The following is a 22,176-nucleotide window of genomic DNA, read 5'->3' as shown; positions in this document are numbered from 1 at the left end:
CAAACCAGGTAGGACACTTGGAGAGCCAGCACTCACAACCCCCCCACCAAAAAAAGAGCCATTGTATGGAGACATCTTCCCATCTATCTCTTTTAGCCTAAGGGAGTCACTTGCTGCCTACATAGATTTTTCCAGTGCATTTCATGACCATGTAGAGAGGCTACTATTACCAAAGCCCAATTGTTATGTGTTCAATGGCTGTCTCTTCTTTCAAAGACAGACATGAATCTAAAGAGTGTATCTGGCCACAGCTGGAATGAGGCAAACACAGCCAGTGGTGTGAGGGGAAGAGAGCTGGACAATTTGTCAGTCACCCCCAAGGCCAGGCATTAGCTCCACCAAGTAACATCCTTCTGCCTGCTAAGATCTTCAAGGACTCTGTTTTAAAGGATGGAATTTGGAACCTGACCTTTCTCAGTGATAAGGACTTTTTATTGCCACAGATTATGCCATTCTGTCTTCTGCAAGCCTGTGACTTCTCTGCAAGCTAGAATTGAAAACAAAGCATTGTTTCACAATATACTGCCAGCCTATGTATTTAATATTTTTAGCCCCTTCATAGAAGATTTTTTTTGGACTTGTTGAAGTATGACTATACACATTTGATAATGTTGGATGTTTTATTGGAGGGAAGTTGGTTTCTGATATGGGTTCATCAAGCTTGTTCAACTTCATCACTGTTGTCTTATGGAGTGCCACCCTGCATGAAGCAACATGTGCAGGGGGCCAGATCAGGGTGTCTTCCATCCCATGCTGGGCCATGGCTACCTGATCTAAGAATGTCCCATCATATAACCACCTCAACAGTACACCCCTTTAATCTAAATCCTGCCTTTATTTTCCACTGAAATGTCCTCAACCTAGTGAGTTCTATCTTTGCTATTACTCTATGACCCAGTGAGCTATGGTGTCAATCAAACCTCATGTTAGAGTCCCCTCAAAACCAATGCTGAGGTGGAGACCATCCTAGTCAAACAACCTCATCCCACCCAGCATGGCTGGCTGTTTACAAAGCTCTGAAGAGGAGAGAGCCACTCCTTCCTTATCCACCAGAGGCCCTCTGCTCTGCCCACACCTTAGCCTGCCCCTTCCCCCAGATGTGTTGTGTCCTTAGAATGAAAGGACTCAGTGAGTAAACATGTGGATGAATGGCCAAGGCTTGCCCTGGCTTCTCACTGATAAGTGACACTGAGATCTGCCTTCCTAAGAATGGGTTTTCAGGACTTCAAAGGTTTTAAGACGTGAGGTAAAGAATGTTGACCAAGAGCTTCTAGCACAGGGAAGCTTCCTGTGGGAACCAGAACACTGTTCCAAAAATGACGGAAACTGAGCTTTCCACACCAAAATAAGGTTTTCCTTTGAATGACTCCTTTTTTTTTTTTTTTTTTTTTTTTTTTGAGTAGCCCTTCCTCCCCAGCACTGATATGCAGGAAAGAAGCTGGTGGCTGGAACAATGGGAAGGTTCCATTGTTATTCAGTCTACAGAGGAGAAAGGAAGGTGGCCAATGGAGGAAGCTGGGTCCAGGAAATGCTGAGGCTGGCTGAGTGACTCGCACCCCTGTTTGAAAATCAGCAGGAACTGCACGGTCTAGATGTGTGCAGGACTTTGCTCTGGGCTCATATAAGAAGTTGAATTCGTTCTACAGAGAATAGTAACAACTCTCCAATTGTGAGCTTTAGATTTCCTCAGGCTCAGTTGGCCTTAAGTGTGGTTCCCATCTATCCCTCCCTTTTGCATATTTTCCCCTCATCTAGTTCTCAATCTGTTCCTTCAGTGCCCAACAGGCACGAGAGCATGAAGGAGAAATGGTGGTTGTGGCCGATAAGAAGCCCATTAGTTCCACTTGGCTCTCATGGGCTCAAGACAGATGTCATTAATGGGTCTTTCTTTCCTACTGAGCGGAAAGCAGTGACTCGGGAGTGTCTGTAGATCAGACCCCATTCATGAGATGAGGCAGTTCCAAGCGTTGGAAGGACACAGAGAAAAACACAGGAAGGAAAGCTCAAGGTCTTGGGAGTGCTATCCCTTGTGACGAGTCTGGGTTCCCCATTCTACCACAACTCAATATATCCCTTTGAATATATGGAGGGGCCCAGTGAAGCCTGAGACATGCTCCCTCCCAGAACCCGACTGTTTGTACCTTTGTGTCACTGAGAAAAGAATGGGGTGACCTATATGTATTTGGGAATGCAGAATTTGGATGGGACATAGATACTGGCCTCTTTAACACAGGGCTTGTAATAAAGGAGATGAAGATGGTCTAATACAGGTGAACATCTTGGTCTCTCCTACAGTGTCATTGGGCAGCAGCTTGTTCAGAAGAAATCACTAGTTTGTTCCTGTTTTCTGTATAGACAATGGGAAAGATACTGAGTCTTGTACATAGCATGGGTTCTACAAACAGCACAGCACTCATGGATGAGGAGGGCCAATCCACTTCCAAAGGCTCTGGGTCCATCACTGATGCTTTCACCTGTGTGAGTGGCAAACCTCGGGAAGCAATGTTGATGGTCAGTCATCAGCAGGCTGAGCCCAGGCAAAGGGTCAGGCCTGTTTGAGTAGACTCCCCTTCTTTGTGGTTGCAGGGTGCTGGCGATACTGTAAGACCTAACACACAGGCCTTCCTCCTTTGCCCGAACACAGTGTCCTTCCTACCATGAACTAAACTTGCTGAGCTGACCCGTAATTACTGTCCAGAGATAAACTTGGGCACATTAAGATTTTGTTGTTGTTTTAATATCTTTATTCTTTGAAAGTTTCATGTATTTCTATAACATATATTGATAACATCCATCTACTACTACCTGACTCCAACCCTCCTAACCCCCCCCCCATTCCATGTCCCTCCAAGTTTGTGTCCTTTTATTTATTTATTTTGGTTTCTTGAGACAGGGTTTCTCTGTATTGCTTTGGAGCCTGTCCTGGAACTTGAGCTGTGGACCAGGCTGGCCTTGAACTCGCAGAGATGCACCTGCCTCTGCCTCTAGAGTGCTGGAATTAAAGGCATATGCCTCTCCTGCCTGGCTTTGTCCTCCTTTTGGCTTTTACTTCTATGTGATACTCCTCTGAGTCCATTCACTGATAGCTATACACACATGGATGTGTGAACATCCACTGGGACATGAGCAACCCACCAGCAGCCAGATCCCAAAAGGACAATGACTATCCTCCCCTTGGTATCCATCACCTGCCAATAGTTCTTCTGATGGGTGGTCCCTCTGGGTCCCTTCCCTGTCCATTCTGGAATGTTGACTCTCTTGGCCTTATGTAGGTATCCATAGCTCCTGGGAGCTAATGTGTGCAATAGCTACATCATGTCCGGAAGACACTTCACAGTTCTGTCTGCCAGCTCTTCCATTCCTCACGTCCTGTCAGCCATGAAGTTCCCTGAGGCTCAGGCAGTGGGAGGTGGATAGATGACCCACCCACAGGCTGAGCAATCAAGAGTTATTTATACTTGGCACTTTGACCAGTTATGAGTCTCTGCATTAACCACTACCCACAGCAAAGGAAGCTTCTCAGACCAAAGTTGAGGGCAACGCCAATCTCTGGGTACAAACATAAGTATTTCAAACATAGTTTGACAAAAAAAGATCTCTTATGAAAATGACAGTAGGTTCTTACTTACACTAGGGGCTATTATCACCTCATCATGCGCTTTTGACCAGCTTTCCAGTACCAAGTATCAGGGGTTCATGAACCAGGCGACTCTAGACCACAAATGGCCCAGGGCTCCACTAGAGGAGGGGGGAAGCAGGGCAAAGAAATCCCTGGTTGGTTAAAGTTCCCACTTAGAGGTTAGTTGGCAACTGCTGAGTGGGTTAAATTACTTGGCAGTTGGGTTTTGGTTTACCAGGAGGCCAGAACACTGGAGCTGGCTCAGCCTAATGGTTTCCCAGTTAAGTTTTTTTAAAAATAAACATTAGCATTGCCTAATGGGCATGGGTAAGACGAAAGAACTCAGTGCATTTGAGTGCATGTGAAAGAGACAGCTAGCTGGCCATGAGAACCCCTTCTAGGGCAGCAGAAGGCTTCAGAAGGCCCCACTGTACACATGAGAGAGAGAGAGTTATTGATACATAATCTCTTTGGTTTCAGCATGGGAGAATCCTGCATTACAGCGATCCCTTCATCCTCTTCCTGTTTCTGTTGGCCTTCTCCACGGCGACCATCATGCAATGCTTCCTGCTTAGTACTTTCTTCTCCAAGGCCAGCCTCGCAGCAGCCTGCAGTGGGGTCATCTACTTCACCCTCTACCTACCACACATTCTGTGCTTTGCCTGGCAGGACCGGATGACCGCTGACCTGAAGACGATTGTGGTGAGGCCCTGGGGCTTACCCCTAGCCTGTGATAGAGATTTCCTCAGACGACTTTGTGGCCCCTTGGCCTGCTCTCTGAGAAGGGCCCCTTTGCCTTTTGACTCAAGAGGACCTAAGATTGAAAGGCTAATCCAAAGCTCAAAGGTTCAGGAGCCAGAGCGAAACAGCCTTCCCCAGAGCAATGCAACAGTTACCCTCCCTAGACCTGCTTGACGGATGTGCCCTAGGAAAGGACTGGAAAGCCAAGTCAGCTCCCTTGTTTCTGCACGAGAGGAGTACCAGCTGACCCATCCCTTCTCCCTTCTTTCTTCCCGGTTGTGGAAATCAGATGAGAGGAAGCTTGCCCTGCTTACTGTCTGTCTGCTCAGAAAGTTAAAACTGTGGCATCAGTTAAAACTCATTTTTTCCACAGAAGTTCTGTCTTTCCAGCACTCTGGCAGTGCATAAAAAAAAAAAAAAAAAAAAAAAAAAAAGGATGCAAAAATGAGCCTCTGCCATTAGGCTCTCAGGCTAAGAGAAGACTCTAGAAGCTGGCTTTTGATGGCTTGGCTTGAGAGACCTCTTAGTTCAGGATTCCCAAATAAATATAGGTCTCTTTTTCTAATTGTTTTCAAGTGGGCCATTTCTACCCTCTCATTAGCTGCCACTAATCAGCCTCAGCCCTAAAGGACTCAGTTTTCCAGCCCTCCAGAACCTCCCAGTCTCTGTGTTACGTCAGTAGGACTACTGCCTGCCTCTCTGCCTGCAGAACCTGTTCTCAGGACTCCAGCTCTGGTGCATCTGCCTTTTACTATTTCTCATGTTAAATAAGAAGTTAATTGCCACTATTTATAGCATTTAGTTTTCTAAGACGGCCACAATGGGTAATAGTTAGAAACTCTTGTGACTCAGGCTGTGGGCAGAGCTGGGCAATTTTGGTAATCGTTGGGTTGTTACATGGTTACTGGGAAGCCACAGTTAGCTTCTTGGACCTACCAGGAAGCTTCAGGTCTGGCAACTACAGATAAGAGCTTGGCTGAGGTAATTTTAGGCGTGTGTGTATGTGTGTATGTATAGCAAGAGGGTTTCTTGCTTTGGTGATAGTCTGAACTCTATCCAGAGTCCTCCAAATTACAGGGAACCTCTGGCAAAGGCAAGTATGCTCTGACATGTCAGGGACCACCCATGACGACTTGGCAGGGCACTTTGTCTTCAGATTTCCTGATGCACTCTTTCTGGCCAGTGGACTAGTTTCTGCATAGAGAACCTTAGATGTAACCTATTGGCCTTGCTGGTCTTTGAGCCCCCTTCTTGTGGGAGTCTCACAAACTAGCTCAATTTGGCATGTTCATTCTGCCCAGAACTATGTGGTCTTCTGAGAGTGGAAGGCAGGAGGGAAGATGGGGGAGACCAGGAGGACCTCCATTCCTGTGGAGTCTTCTACTATGTATCACTTTTAACCCCTCCATTACAGCTGAGCTATATTCCACTGAACAGGTGAGAGGTGGCTCACTAGGCATTAGGCAGGGATTTTTGAGGGCTGCCAAGCATTTCTAAAATTCTCTTTCCATGAACAGACCACTGTAAGCCCTCCCCGAGTAGCCTTACACTCAGACACAACACAGGCCCTCTTTGGCCTTCCTCCCTCCCCTGGCTGTGGCCTTCTGGGCTCCATTGTCCTCTGTTTCCATTGGTGGCCTTCTCTGCTCATCGCAGAGCCTGCTTTCTCCTGTGGCATTTGGCTTTGGCACTGAGTACCTGGTCCGCTTTGAAGAGCAAGGCCTGGGGCTGCAGTGGAACAACATTGGGAAGAGCCCCATGGAAGGCGACCAGTTCAGTTTCCTGCTGTCCATGAAGATGCTGCTGCTCGATGCCGCTCTGTATGGCTTACTGGCCTGGTATCTTGACCAGGTTTTTCCAGGTAAGCAAGGAAAAGTCAGGCTCAAGGGAATTAGATTCCACAGCCGCAGAGGTCTGGCCCAGCGTTCTAGTTTAAACTTGATCCCCTCCTAAGCTATTTGAATGAACATAAGCTCTCAGGGCCAGCACCTGAATTTACATCTAGAAGTTAAAACTCCACCAGCAAATTATTGTCTCCACTTTAGAAACAGGCCTAGAATCGGGGCTGGGGTGATGGATCACTAGGTAAAAGTACTTAGTATGCAAGCATGATTTCAATCCCTAGAACCCACATAAAGGTCCAGCGTGTCTACAAGCGGCTGTGGCCTGGTGTTGGGAAGTGGAGACAAGTGGTTCCCAGGAGCTCTTTAGTCTGCCACCCAGGGAGAACAGCAAGCTTCCAGTTCAGTACATGGCCCTGCCTCCACAGACCCAGGTGGGGGGCCTTTGCGTGTATGCTCATGAGCGTGCATACCCACATACATGTGTGCATGTATGTACACCACACACTTGTGTGTGCGTGCACACATACATACATCTGAGACAAACACAGAGACAGGGAGAGAGGAGATTGGGAAACGGGTCTAGAATCAGCTTCCTCGTCACCACTACCTACCACTGTGTGTCCTCCTCACTGGACAGACGCAGATGAAGCCTTTTGTAATCTAGGCCAGGCGGTGTCAACACTCTGTTCAAATCCCTTCATGGTCCTTTTCAGGGTCCCAGCTCAGGCCAACCAATGCTTCGTCCTCATCTGCCTTTCTTTTCTCTTTCTTTCTTTCTTTCTTTCTTTCTTTCTTTCTTTCTTTCTTTCTTTCTTCTCTCTCTCTCTCTCTCTCTTTGGTTTTTCAAGACAGGGTTTCTCTGAATTGCTTTGGAGCCTGTCCTGGAACTAGCTCTGTAGACCAAGCTGGCCTCGAACTTACAGAGATCTGTCTTCCTCTGCCTCCTGAGTGCTGGGATTAAAGGCGTGTGCCACCACCATCCAGTGTCTTCTACCTTTCTGCTACCCTCTTCATCTCCTGTCCTTCAATTCTTCCCTAGTCTCTCTGCTCCAGCAACTGCAGCCTCCGACTGATGGTCAACACACTGAGCACACTTCCGGGGCCAGACCTTCACACCTGCTTTGTCCACCAGCAGTGTCTTTTTCCCCAGGCTACCCCTCCTATCTGCTAACTTGCTTCCTCATTTTGCTCAGGCCTCTGTTCAAATGTCACCTTATCATAGGGATCTTTCTAGAATGAAGATTGCTAGATCTTTATCATTATATGACCAATATTCCCTCTGTAGCCCTAACCCTTTACCCCAGTTTTTAAATTTTTTTTTTTAAGCACTCATCACCACCTGACGTGATGTAACTTTATGCATATGTCCATGAACTTACCACCCATGAGAACAGGAACATGGTCTTTTTCTTTAGCAGTGACAGTCCGGAAGCCCTGGCCAGAGCTTGCTATTTCACGGACACCGAGTCACTAACTCACCTGAAGCCTAGAAAATCAGCTGCTGGATCAAAATTAACTATTTGCATAGTTTTGTATCTTCCTTGCCAAAACTTTTCTTCAAGTTAGCATCTTCTATAGCTAGAGAAGTCCCCTCTTCATCTGCATGACCTCTACTTCAGCCTTCACTGTACAATGACATCTGGGTTGAGCTCTTGAGACCCTGGCCAAAGCAGACAGGGAAGAGTGAGGATGGGCCTGAGCAGACAAGCTCATGGCCATCAGAAATAAGGGGGAGACCAGGTAGACTGTGAAGTCCAGTGCAGCCTGGGTTACAGTGAGACCCTGTTGCACACACAAAGAACCAAATCAATCAAACAACAGCAAATACACACCAACACTGAATGGAAAAAATGGCTAGGCTGAGTCTAGAAAGCTTGGGTTTGTGTCCCATCTGAAGGAGGATGTGTCCTCTAGGGTTATTATAACAAGGTCCAGGTATAGTATGGCTTAACATAATAGAGTTGTTATTTTGCTTTGTTTTTATAATCTCATTGCCTGAAAGCTAGAAATCAAAAATGAAGCTGTTGGGAAGGCCAAGCTGCCCATAAAACCAAGCTTCTAGAGGGTCTTGATTCTCTGGCTTCCCTTGACTTGGAGGCATATCTCCTACCTTACATGGTATCTTCCCTGTAGGCTGATGTTCACAGGGCTATCTCATGATGGTTCTGTGTGGTCACCCTACTCCAGTATGACCCCACCTAACTTTAGTAAGCAAGTCTACCTTCTAAATTATGCCACATTTTGAGATGTGAGGTTGGGACTCTGTTGTTTTATTTTCCCCCAATGCTAAATGTGTGTTTTTTCAAACATCATCAAATTCCCGTCACTAACCATTTAATTCCAGTCTAAGACTATCCAGAATTAGGGGCAGTCCTGTAAGATCCCTACTTTACCAAAGTGCTCTCTTTTCACTTATGGCTTTACTGTAATGGATATAACTCAAGAACAGCCATAGGCGAGGGATGGTTGCAGGAATGGGGTGTTCTGGAGCTGCCTTCTCTGGGTACCACCTCCCAGCACTGAAATGTGGTGGCCAGCCCAGAATCTCTTCAAATCCTCTCCCTGAGTTGTTGGAGTCATCCGCCATCCCTTCCTCTTCCTGGAGATTAGAGATCAGGCTGAAAGGCTTCGTTCTTCACGTTTGCTCTTTCTGGTGAACAATACCCAAATGGGTAGCGATCCTGCTGCCTTCCCTGTGACATCTCAAGAGCATTAGCTTAGAAACAGTAAGAAAAAAATCACATGAATAACAAAGAAAACTACTCTTAATCCTTGGAAAATTTAAGGACGCTCAAGCTCTGTGGCCTGCACTGAACTGGGAATAATGGCCACATATATTTTATATAATAATGCGGACATCAACATTGATCTCTTCTTGGAGAGGGACACAGTTCCACCTATGGCGGTGACCTGAGCAAGACACTTGCTCAGCCTGTTGTTTGTTTGTTTTGTCTCCCTGTGTCACTGGAAAGAAATCTAATAAGTGAAAATTTAGTTGGGTTGGAATAGGAATTTGTACATTATTTTAGCCAAGCTAAAGTTTTCATTTCATCAACTATTTACTGAGCAGCCCTTGTGTGGCCACATTGTGGAACCAGAACATTTAGAAAAGATAGCTCTGGGGTTGAAGATGGAGTTCAGTGGTGGTGCATCTATTCGTATGCACAATGTCCTCAGATCCATCTTGATGTGGAGGCAGAGGAAGCCAACAGGGACTGGGAAGATGACTCAATGGGCAAGAACCTTTACCACCCCTGATGACCTGAGTTCAGTTTTCCAACTCACAAAAACAAACAAACAAACAAACAAACAAACAAAAAAAAACCTGCCATCGGTAATCCAAGCATTCCCATTAAAATACAGTGGAATCTAGTAGAATGTGGGGAGTTAAGAATGGTGGTATCAGAGCCAGATTGCCTGTGTTAGAGTTCTTGCATTTTTATTTAATTAGCTACAGACTGGGGCAGATGGCTCCAAGTTAGGACACCTCAGTTTCTGCATCCTTTGAACTAATATTACCACCCCATTCCTAGGGTTATTTTCAGAATCCCGGGACATTACACATGTGGCAAATATAATATGCCTGTTACATAAACAGAGTCCAGCAAACATTTGCAACCAGCAATATTATTGTTTTCTGGTATCTGCTTAAAAAAAATGGCATGATTTAATTCTTCAATAACATTTATGTCTTGGAAAACTGATGTCAGCCAAGATCATCATTGTTAGCGTTGCTGGTAACACCCCAAGAAAACCCATGGTGTTTTGATTACAAACTATCTGAAAGAAGCAGTCTGTCTGATGGCCTGTGGGTGTCTGCATCCTGGCTGTGCCCATCGATACTATAATTTGAGACTTAGATTGGGTATATGGTAGAGCTTGCGTGGCATGGGGGGATAGGACTCACTGTTTTCTCTGTCCTTGCTTTCCTGTTCCCAGGAGACTATGGGACGCCACTTCCCTGGTACTTCCTTCTACAGGAGTCTTACTGGCTTGGAGGTGAAGGTAAGTTGGGTTTTCCTTTCTTTCTTTCTTTTTTTTTAATTAAAACAGCCAAGTGGTAGTAGAACACGACTTTAATCCCAGCACTCAGGAGGCAGAGGCTCTGTGAATTCAAGGCCAGCCTAGTCTTTAGAGTGAGGTCCAGGCCAGCCCTCACTACACAAAGAAACCCTGTGTCAGACAAAGCAAAACAGAAAACAAAAGAAAAAAAATGAAAACAAAACAACAGCAACAGAAACACTTCCAGATTGAAACTTGGGGTCCTTGCAAGATGTGTGGAAGGGGCCAACGCGGCTCTTCATGTCAAGTGCACTATTCTTGCTGCCTGAGGTGGGCAAGCAGGATGTCACAGCATCACAGCCTCTACAGGCTTATCTTTGATGAATCACAGAGCCAAAGTGAAAGTGGAAAATTGCCAGGTCATCCTGGGGATTAAATACCTGTTGAAGAGGGGTGGCACCATTTCAAATACCTTTTTCCTACTTTTAAAGCAGAGATCCAGGAATCATGAAGGGAGCTTTGCCTTCAACCTTTGCTGCCTCCCTCCTCATCTGCCATTATTTTCCACGTTCTCCAAACACACAGCAATTCACTCTCTGAAGATGAGACAGAAGCTACACTGTTGATCCCAAAGGCCCTATCGTTGGAGAAGAAAAGCCAAAAGGACATTTGCTGACAATGCCTCTTAAACATAATTTATCTTTCTTCCTAAACTAAACAGGAGGCCAAGGGCTAGAGAGATGGCTCAGAGGTTAAGAGCTCCGGCTACTCTTCCCAAGGTCCTGAGTTCAATTCCCAGCAACCACATGGTGTCTCACAACCATCTATAATGATATCCCATGCCCTCTAGGAATCATAAGAAACCCCTTAGGTCACCGTCTCTTGGAGCTCTGAGAAGACGAATGTGAAGCTCTGGGCCACAGTCTTCCCTAGAACTGGGAGTGGGAGGTTCAGGAAGGGAAAAATTGCTTTAGAATGTTTGAACTTACCCCTCGCCCATCAGCACTTCATTTTGAGTTACTAATTCTGGGCCGGGATTTATCTTTTAAGCACTAACATAGATATTTAGTTATTCTAGGGGGCTAAATCTGAAGTCTTTAAAGGGCTTGTGTAGATTTTTGTTTGTTTGACATTTTGAGGGATCCCCCCTACAGTATTTTTCTCTTTACACATTTTTAATAGTTCAAACAGAGTTTTGACAGCCCGGTGTTTTCCATTATATTGTTTTGTGCACCTCGTCTATCTCCAAACCTTTTAACGTTCACTTTCATAAAGTTATCAACCCATCATAAATAGGAATGTTTAACACAGAATTGCCCCTGGAATGTTCTTAATGTCGGTGAAACAGCAGGTCTCAGGCTCATTTGCCCCCTCTATTATCCCAGGAGGTAGTCTGCTATTCAAGAAAAAAAATCTTGAGAAACATGGTCCTTTAAAACGAGATACATATACTTTTGCTGACAGAAGGGGGATATTTTCACCTGTCTCATAGGCTAGACGAAATTCGACCCCTCACACTATCAGATAAGAAAGCAACGGAGTCACTACCCAACTCCTCTTTTCATTGATGAAGAAAGGGAACCCCAGACACACCCATGTCATACAGAAATCCCACCTGACACTAGGGACAGACTCTAGAACATTTCCTGATGAGGAAGTCACTCCACCAGTTATTTAGAAATGTTTGCTCTGGCTGTTTTATTTCACCTGAGGACAGTGTGCTCACCGGTATGTTGACCTCAGGAATTGTGGAGAATAAACTCAAAGCTGCTTCAGGAAGTGGAGTCAGAAGTACAACAGGCAGCATCTCTGACCACTGCGCCTCAGCCTGCTACTCCCTTACATCCTACAAATGCAAAGGCCCTGGTGGGCTGATGCTGAAAATACCCACAGATGCTGGCTCATCCGCACTTGAACCAGAGTCCTAAGGGCTTGGTGTTGGTGGCTTCCTCTTGTTCCTGCTTCCTCTCGGGCTGGATGGCCTTTCTGCTTCTTCCTTTCCAGGATGTCCTTGACACCCTTTTAGGCTAAATGCCAATTAAAAATAAAAATCCATGGTGTGTGTGTGTTGTCTGTGTGTGTGAGAGGGAGAGAAAGAGAGAGAGATCACCCTTCACAATCCTGAACACCTACCAGGTTCCACCCTGGTATTAGCCTCAAGATTCTTGAATGCCCAAATGGGTGGCTTTCTCAAGAGAGCTGCCTCTCAAAACTCTGATTTAAGCTGGCTATCCATCCTATCACTATAGGTGGATTTTTACTCAGGCTTCCCATGACTGACATGTTTTAGGTTGGAGCAAAAAAGCACAGGTGGTAGGCTAAAGAAAATTAACCCATTTCAAATTTAACCCTGGGGCAGATTTTTTTATTTGTCTGGTTTTGTTGTTACTTTTTTTTTTTTTTTAATCACAATTTCTGACATGGGAGGCCTAGCACATTAAAAGGAAGAGGTGAGGGCTGGGAATGTGGCTTGGAGGTAGAGTGCTTGCCTAGCATGCATGACTTTCTGAGTTTGATTCCCAGCTCCCCCTAAAATCAAACCCCAGAGTAAATGGAAACTCTCCCGCCCCAAGGCTCCAATAACAAAAGTCCCCCTGGGCCTGATGAAGATGGTGCAATCAGATTTGAGTACCTCATGGCCTGGCAGCAGGTCAGAGCTGGAGGTCACACGACAGGCTGGTGTCAGAGCAACACTGGCTCCTGTTGAGGGAGCTGGCTTCCCTTTGCGGTGGGAACTAATCTGTTCCCTCTCCTCCTCCTCCTCTCATTGCCTGTCATTACTGAAGAGTAACATTGGTTTCTGGTTGGTCCAGGTTGTTCGACCAGAGAAGAAAGGGCCCTGGAAAAGACTGAACCTATAACAGAGGAGATGGAGGATCCCGAGCACCCGGAAGGAATGAGTGGTAACACCGTCCTCACAGCAGCAGAGCAGAGCCAAGGCAAAAGCTGTGAAGCTTAGCCGTACCAGCAGTGCCAGAGCAAAGCCACAGATGGGTGAAGGGGAGGCCAGGAAGCTGACTCCCTGTCTTGACTGCCGTTAAATACGATGTCCAGCTGCACACGAGGGGAATGAATGGTCCAACCCAGACATTAGGGCATGTTTCCTGGAGAAAGCAAACCCCAAGTCCGTAGTGTGTTTGTGCCCTTGTTAGGCAAATCCCAAGTGAATTGCACGAATGTGCTGACTTCCGAGGATTTAGCCAGAACAATGACTTGGGTCACTGGGACTTGAAGCGGATATGAGCTATAAGGAAAGACAAAAATAAGTGCAGTAAGGGGAAAGAGTCTAGCAGGATTGACTGCACTTCACTCAAGGTTTACAAACACCGAGTCCATTCACTTCAGCCATCACAGCCTTTCCTGGCTCCGGAAGTTACTTAATCATGCCTGGGCTGATGGGCAGGGTACATAAGACTTGCATTCCTAGCTTTTGCTGCTCTGTCTTCTCTCTTGAACAATTCTTCTAAGGGTTCTCATGCCTGAGTGTGTGTATTTCTTGGGTTTAGAGAGGCACACAGGCTCTGAGCTAGCCTGATGTTGGCATGAGAAGGTCCAGCCTCCAGGCATCCCTCAGGCACCTCTTGGCAAAGCTGACATTGGAGACCCGGATCCTCCCAGAGCTGGTTTGCAGGCAGGGATGCCTCTGAAAGACCCTCCTCCCAGAGTGGTTTGATGAGGTCAAAAAGACAGGGCAGTGGAACTGAGGGAGGTGGTTCTGGCTCAGCTTTAGGCCGAACCAGGAGGCACAGACGGACAGGCAGTGCAGTTAGCTTTGGGAACACAGAAAGGAAGAAGATATTTAGAACTAACACTCTGACAGTAATTATTCTGGACTCTCTAGAGTGGACTGCAGAGAAGATGTGTAAGGGGAGAGTAGGTCAACACTGAAGGCGCTGGGAAGCATAGGAAGGGAGGAGCCATGATAAGGAAGAGAGGGCTGTCCTGGAGTGCTGAGGACTAAGGGCTGGAGCCAGAAACCCATGAAGAATTCTATAGACTGAACCTGAGAGCAAAGATGGAGCTTGGGGTTGACTCAGTATCTAGGCAGGGGCTATTTCAGATGAGTCTGGGCTCTGGGCTCACACCCCAACTCTGCCACTTATAAGCCATGTGACCTCAATAGAGTGGTGTCTTAGTCTTGGGCTTTCTAACCTATTGAAGTGAGTCTAGTGGTATCTACCCATAGGACTACGAGTGTGAAATGAGGTAGTTCTTGGAAAGCACTGGAAAGAGTACCTTACTCACAGTGTTAAATCGATGGCCAATGCAATTATTACCATTGCTATTGTGATCCTCTTTAAAAGCTGCAGCTGTGTGGGCAGATGAAATTACAGGCAGAACACAGGACTGTAGAAAGCACAGTGTTCACTGAGCGTGTTCATTAAAGTGCTGTGTTTCTCCGATTGCTTTTCCTTCCAAGATTCCTTCTTTGAACGTGAGCTTCCAGGGTTGGTGCCAGGAGTGTGTGTGAAGAACCTGGTAAAGGTTTTTGAGCCTGGTAGCCGGCCTGCTGTGGACCGCCTTAACATCACTTTCTATGAGAACCAGATCACTGCATTCCTGGGTCACAATGGAGCAGGGAAAACCACCACCTTGTGAGTTCTCTAGCAAAGAGGGGGTCTCCATCTCTTCCATCCCATCCCATCCCTTCCCATCCCATCCCATCTCATCCCATCCCATCCCATCCCATCCCATCCCATCTCATCCCATCCCATCTCATCCCATCCCATCTCATCCCATCCCATTATTCCCAGATTCACTCTTCCCAATAATTTCAGTATGCTCTCTTCCCTATTGAAGTTTGGTGGAAACAAACAAAACTCCTTTTTTTTTTTTTTTTTTTTTTTTTTTTTGTGGTCCCAAGAATTCCCAAAGCAAGGTGGGTGTGGTGGCTCATGTCTTTAATATCAGCACCTGGGAGGCAGAGGCTCATAAACTCTGAGTTCAAGGCTAGCCTGGTCTACAGAGTGAGTTCCAGGAGAGCCGGAACTACATAGTGAGATCCTGCACTGAATACAATGCCCTCCCACCCACTGCAACAAACAAACAACAAACAAACAAATCTCTTAAGAATACTGCAATATTCAAAACCCACTCGAGGATGTTTAATATTCATAAGAAGCAATGTGAGAATGTGGAGTCACCTTGAAGCTCCCTTTCTGCTACAGAGTTTAAGTGATTTTTCCTGAAGTCTGTGCGTTAGATGGCTCAGTGGTGTATTAGCCAGGTAGTCTCGTCACAATTGCCTCTAGTTTCTAACACCCTAAATCCCCTCCTTAATCCCCATGTCTCCCCGACATTGTCGTCCACAGTGAGGATAACGTCATGCCTGCCATGTCCAGGGGCTGTAGAACACCTGTTTTTAAGGGGCACTCCTTTTCCTACCAATTATTAGGATGTTTCGGTGTTGGCGTAGGACCGCAGATGGGGGCCGGTTACATTTCTGAGAAAGCATAGAGAGAAAAGCGGAGTATTCTTGCTGCCTGGCAGAAGGCCAAGTGCAGAAAGATTGGGGCTCCGGGTGGGCATCTCAGTCCTATAATTCTCAAAGGGGCCTGAGCGCCACCTGCTGAGAGCAGGCAGCGTGGTTCCCAGGCAGATCTCGCTGGGCGGGTGGAGGAGGGGTGGGGGGTAGGGGTCATCCAGCCACGTGACAGCAGTCATCAAATCCTTGGCTTACAGAGCCTCGGGAAGGAACAGCGGTGAACACCCTGCCCTGGAATGTGCTCTTGGGCCTTTCAGTGTGAATGGAATGTGGGGCTGGAGCCACTGTGCTTGGTACTGTTTCCCTCTAGTGGTTGATCAACAAAGATCTCAGCTTCTAAATGCAGGGCCAGAGAGCCTGCGATTTTTATCAGAACCCAAGACAGAGCTGGGTGTGGGAGTCTAGGTCTATGTCCTGGCTAACTCCTGTGGTCGGCCAGAGAATAGGAAGCTCCATCCAAGATCCCGGGACTTCTCTTTGAAGACAAACATATTACTTCACTCAGTGCAAAAGTTCAACTTCCCCTGGGCTTGAAACACAACACTGCTTAACACTGGGAATCACATAACATTTTAAAATTTCGCTTCATACTGGTGCCGTCCTAAAGTAGGTTTTGACTCACTTAATCCAGACAACTAACTACCTAAGCAGGTTAAGAGTCAGTATGTCTTGTATTTAAAGATAGGGGGGAAACATCATAACACAGTTACGGGCTTTTAATGTTTGGGATCTGAAATAGAAATTGCCAGTAGTAATTCCTATGCCTGACTGCAGTCAATCAACCGGCAGACACACACCAAATGTGGGCTCAGTCTCTCACCGTCAATTCTAACTTGGCTTTGGAATGGCAAACAGCCGGTTTCTCCACGGTCAAGGCTGCTTACCCAGGCAAAGCAGTGGGCTGTGCTCTCAAACCCTTTAACTGACCATGACAGTGATCACAAGGGCTAACCACATCAGTAGCCACCAAATGACCACTATGACAGACTTTCACAGTGGACACTACAACTGAAACTCCACAGTTAATCAGACAGTGACCACTATGATAGACCTTCATCATGGACACCACAACTGCCCACATGACAGACCACAGCAGTAACCAGTGTGGCTGACCATCCCAGGGAACACTTTGACTAACTATCCCAGTGAGCACTACAACTGACCGCCACAGTGATGGACGAGTGATTGGGGTATCTGAAACTGGGGCTCTTGATACTGGTCTGAAAGTACTAGGAAATAAAAAAGTCCCTGAGGCTCTTGATACTGGTCTGAAAGTACTAGGAAATAAAAAAGTAGAGACAGAAGGCCCTTATGGTCCTAGACATTAGGACCTGAATGTGGGCACTGGTACTAAGTAAGCCGTGTGTGGAAATCTCTGGCCCCTCAGCTGTTTGGTAGAGCTGAGGCAGGAATTGGTACAAGCATCCTCCTGACCCCGGGGTGGAGTTACATTCCTCCCCTAAAGACCTTCTCTTCTCCCACTTGACCCTGTGTTTGGCAGGTCCATCCTGACAGGTCTGTTGCCACCGACATCAGGGACTGTGCTCATTGGGGGCAAAGACATTGAAACCAGCCTGGATGCCGTACGCCAGAGTCTCGGCATGTGTCCCCAGCACAACATCCTGTTCCACCAGTAAGTGAACTGGAGTTGAGGTACTGCTGGCTGGGGTGGGCTCTGAGGTAGAATACTTGCCTGGCATGCCTATGGACCCTGGGTTCCATCCCCAGTACCATGGGAAAGCAGACATTGGAAATGGCCCCTGCTAGGCTGGGCAGTCTTATGTCAACTTGACACAAGCTAGAGTCACTGGAGAGAAGGGAGCCTCAGTTGAGAAAATGCCTCAGTAAGGTGGGGCTTTGGCAAGTCTGTAGGACATTTTCTCAATTAGTGATCCATGTGGGAGGGTCTAGCCCATTTTGGGTGGTGCCATCCTTGGGCTGGTGGTGTTGGGTTCTGTAAGCTGAGGCTGAGCAAGCCATGATGAGCAAGCCAGTAAGCAGCACTCCTCCAAGGTCCCTTCATTAGCTCCCGCCTCCAGGTTCCTACCCTGCTTGAGTTCCTGTCCTGGCTTCCTTTGATGATGAACTGTGATCCCTTTCCTCCCTAAATTGCTTTGGTCACAGTGTTTCATCACAGCAACGGTATCCCTAAGCCACCTGGACCCTGTCCTCACCTGTCCCCAGCACACATCTCCAGCCAGGGCTTTCACCTGGTCCCACCCTCAAAGCCCTTGTCCTGCGTGGGTAAGAACTATCCCTCCAAATGTGAGGTTGTGCTCAGAGCTGCGATGCCCCCAGCCAGAGGAGTTTGTCACTCCTCCACCCCTTGCTTACCCTGACCATTTTTTAAACCTAAGGTGGTTACATATTTCTTTTAGAAAGGAATTTCTCATGTTTACATACTGTCCCAATATACAAATGGACTTTTTTGTTGTTTTTGTTTTGTTTTGTTTTTCGAGACGGTTTCTCTGTGTAGCTTTGTAGACCAGGCTGGTCTTCAACCCACAGTGGTTTGCCTCCCAAGTGCTGGCATTAAAGGTATATAACACCACCGACCGGCCAAATGAACTATTTAAGTAATTTTCTCATTAGATGTGTGCTCAAGATTGGATGGTTGTTTCCCTTTTGTATCATAAATAATACCATGGTGAAAATGTTGATTGCTATGTCTTCACGTTCATATTTATCTTCTTTCTTTTGAGACAGGGCTGGCCTCCAATTCGGGAATCTGCCTGCCTCTGTCTCCCAAGTGCTGGGATTAAAGGCGTGCGCCACCACTGCCTGGCTTCATCTTTACTTTCTAAGATGAATTGCTAGAGGTGGAATCTCTTAGCCCATTGCTCTTCTCCTCGGCCTGTCCCCACAGTCTCACGGTGGCTGAGCATATCCTGTTCTATGCCCAGCTGAAAGGGAAGTCCTGGGAGGAGGCCCAGCTGGAGATGGAAGCCATGTTAGAAGACACTGGCCTCCACCACAAGAGAAATGAGGAAGCTCAGGACCTTTCAGGTGCTCAGTGTTGAATCGACAGGGCCTCAATTGGGAGTGTCCATTGCCTCCCAGTGCACCTCAGCAGAGGGTTGGGGTAGGGCGGTGGTTCTTAACCTTGGGTCACAATCCCAAGGTTATCAGATATTTACATTACAATTCATATTTACATTACATATCAGATATTTACATTACAATTCATTACAGTAGGGAAATTATGGTTATAAAGCAGTAACAATATAATTTTATGGTTGGGGGTCACAGCATGAGGAACTGTAATAAAGGGTCGAAGCATTAGGAAGGTTGGGAATCCCTGAGGCAGGGGAATTCCTAATACTTTCATAAAGTTAAAGATACAGTCTTCAGATGACCAGGTACTGGAGCACAAGGGCGGCCTTTTTGCATTGATGAAGCCTGAATGCCACTAAGGCTTTGGACAGTGTAGGCATATCTAAGGTGGCAGTATCAGACTGTCAGATTTAAGGCATCTCCATATGGCACCAGCCCTGGGCTTTTCTCTTTCCCATGCCAAGGGGATATACCACCATCGTCTTCCTCCCGCCCCCCAGGTGGCATGCAGAGGAAGCTGTCGGTTGCCATTGCTTTTGTGGGAGATTCCAAGGTGGTGGTCCTGGATGAACCCACCTCTGGGGTGGACCCCTACTCCAGGCGCTCCATCTGGGATCTGCTCCTGAAGTATCGCTCAGGTGAGGGCTGTGGCTCAGTGCGCCATGCTTGCACTGAGGTTCTTCCAGGAATCCCATTTCCTCACACCTAGTATTTTATAGCTACCTATACTAACAGCCATGACTGCACTCCAGACTGTCAGTGAGTCCAAGTCCAGTGAGAGCCTCCTGAGACTTTCACACAAATACAAGCAGGGAGACACTGATGAAATAGTCTAGAAAGTTGGGCTGGGGGTGTAGATCAGTTGGTAGTGTTTATACAGCATGCACAGAGCCGAAAGTTCAAACCTAGCACCACACAAACTATGACAGTATGTGCATCTAATCCCAGTTCTCAGGAGGTAGAGGCAGGAAGATCAGAAATTCAAGATCAGTCTCAGCTTTGTGGCATGTTCAAGGCAAGCCTGAGCCACATGCAAGCCTGAGCCACATGAAGCCCTGTTTCAACAAAACAAAACAGGAAGTATTTCTACCTTTAGTCCTCCAATCTGGAAAAGTGGAGTTACCCTCTGGCTAAAGGGACCTAAAGGCACCCCAAGAAGCTGCCTAGCTGTTGCATGACACCTGAGAACAGGTGCCGGGCTGTCTGGAAGCGCAGAAGGCTATGGCAGATGAAAATGTTTCAGGCGGGCTCTTTACCCATCTATCCCAGTGCCTTCCAGATTCACATCAAGAAGTCACACCAGGCAGAGTTCACACAAGCCACAGTGTGGTTCATCCCTCAACACCTGGAAAGCTCCCTCCTCTATTCTTACTGAAGTTTTTCAGGCTAAAATCCTCATTTCCCCCTTTTAATAACAGTTCCCATTTAACGAGAGAGTGCTGTGTGTCTTCTTTACAAAATACAAGAGTGGTGTTTATCGATATGAGGGCAACACATAGAAGTCCACAGATGCTGACCGTGACAACAGTGAGCAGTGTGCCCCACACATGTCAAATTATTTGACTCATACCCGAGGCTCGATGCAGAGACACTATATGTGACGGCCTTACAGTATGCAGGATGCTAGGATGTATCGGTTGTTTTAAAAGCACTATTCTGGCTGCAGAATTAGCTACCTTGTTTTTGTCTATTCATCCCAAGTTCTGGGGACCACATCATGCAGAGGTTGCTGTACAGCCTCTCCAGAGCTTGTCTGGGAGCAATCCCGACCTCTTCCTCACAGGCAGAACCATCATCATGTCCACACACCACATGGATGAGGCTGATCTCCTTGGCGACCGCATCGCCATCATTTCCCAGGGAAGGCTCTACTGCTCTGGAACACCACTCTTCCTCAAGAACTGCTTTGGCACAGGCTTCTACTTGACCTTGGTTCGCAAGATGAAAAGCATCCAGAGCCAAAGAGGTGTCTGTGAGGTATGAGTCTGTCCAGGGAAGAGACCCAACGTGGGTGAGAAGGGACAGGGAATGTGGGGCTGCTGTTCTAGATATTTCTACCCACTGGACCCTTAGTTGTGAGAATCAGTTTGTTTCTGGGACCATGTGGAGAGTTAGTAATTGTGTGTTATGAGTAGGGTTTTCCCTTGCTGGTCTGGTCCCAAATAATACACTGAGACTCTGTATTTGATATAATGCTGTTGGCCAGTTACTAGTTTCTTATCAGCTAGCTCTGTCTTAAATATTAACCCATTTCTATTCATCTAAGTACTTCCACATGGTCTTATCTTACCGGAGAGAGGGAGGCTGGCGTCTACCCTGTAGGCCCTCCATCTTGAATCTCCTCCTTACCACTTCCTCTTTCCTCCTTGTCTCCTAGTCCCGCCTATCTTGCTTTCCTATTGGCCAACAGTGCTTTATTCATTAACCAATATGAGAAACATATTTACAGAATGACATCTCCCATCAATTGTGTTCTAACTTACCCTACAGAGATACCCTCAACTTATCCTGCAGAGACACACCCAGATACAACTACTTTTAAATAGCCTGAAAGTGCTACACATCCCAAACTACACATGTAGCATGGTGTACCATGCAAGCACCTTGCCCTTCAAGACTAGACTGCTTTGTTTAAGCATCTCTTCTTCATTCCAACATTCATGCTCCCTAATTAAGCCTGGGTTCCAGCGGTAAATGAAATCTAAGGAAAGACATCCTTGGGAACTATAACTAAAATGATGTGTGGGCAGGGAAACCAGCAGAGACCACTGAGCATATCCTTGGAACCAGGGGGACTGGCAAGTCTGTGTCATTCTGAGGTGGTGGGTTTTTTATTTCTTACTAAAATGAAGCTGATGGTGCTGGCTGCTGTCCCGTAGGGATGTAGTGGAGAACAAGTGTCCCTCATATTCAGATTGCTGCAAGTGTTCTTCTGTAATCTTTTATATCTCCAGTGTCAAATCACAGCCTGGTGTGCACAGGGGTCAGGAGGGGAGCAAAATGTCTCTCTGGCTGTTACAACATTACTGACAAGCCAAAGGGATGCTTGGAGGTGCCTCTCTCTCTCTCTCTCTCTCTCTCTCTCTCTCTCTCTCTCTCTCTCTCTCTCCCTCTCCTCCCCCTCCCTGACTCCTGACTCACATTCCCTCTGGGACAAAAATCAAGCAGCTACACCTTCCAAGTGCTCAGATGAAATAGTAGATTAAACAGGGAAAAAGAAAGAAATGTTGGCCCGGGCTGGTGATGAGAGACAAACAGAGCAGTGGTGACAGCAACTGGCACCGTGAAGATGCTATCATTGAACTGATGTGTATCTTGTCAGTCATGTCTGTCTGTCTGTTGTAGGGGGCCTGCAGCTGTACATCAAAGGGTTTCTCCGCCAGGTGTCCGGCCCGGGTTGATGAGGTAACCGAAGAACAAGTGTTGGACGG

The 22,176-nt window shown here is 46.8% G+C and overlaps 1 protein-coding gene across 1 annotated transcript in view; it reads left to right on the top strand.

Moving 5' to 3' along the window:
• Positions 1-22,176, top strand: part of Abca4 (ATP binding cassette subfamily A member 4) — a 113,225-nt gene that overhangs the window by 49,151 nt on the left and 41,898 nt on the right. Inside the window, exons 13-22 of the mRNA XM_051185585.1 lie at positions 4,100-4,321; positions 6,017-6,221; positions 10,144-10,209; positions 13,020-13,109; positions 14,627-14,801; positions 17,193-17,324; positions 18,558-18,697; positions 19,246-19,383; positions 20,529-20,722; positions 22,091-22,175. Of these exons, the coding sequence (XP_051041542.1) occupies positions 4,100-4,321; positions 6,017-6,221; positions 10,144-10,209; positions 13,020-13,109; positions 14,627-14,801; positions 17,193-17,324; positions 18,558-18,697; positions 19,246-19,383; positions 20,529-20,722; positions 22,091-22,175 (1,447 nt within the window). The remainder of the gene's footprint in view (positions 1-4,099; positions 4,322-6,016; positions 6,222-10,143; positions 10,210-13,019; positions 13,110-14,626; positions 14,802-17,192; positions 17,325-18,557; positions 18,698-19,245; positions 19,384-20,528; positions 20,723-22,090; position 22,176) is intronic.

Source organism: Phodopus roborovskii, unplaced genomic scaffold (assembly GCF_943737965.1).
Source record: "Phodopus roborovskii unplaced genomic scaffold, PHOROB, whole genome shotgun sequence".
Taxonomy (NCBI): Eukaryota; Metazoa; Chordata; class Mammalia; order Rodentia; family Cricetidae; genus Phodopus; species Phodopus roborovskii.
Note: the sequence above shows the minus strand (reverse complement) of the source record. Positions and strands in the feature narration are given on the sequence as shown.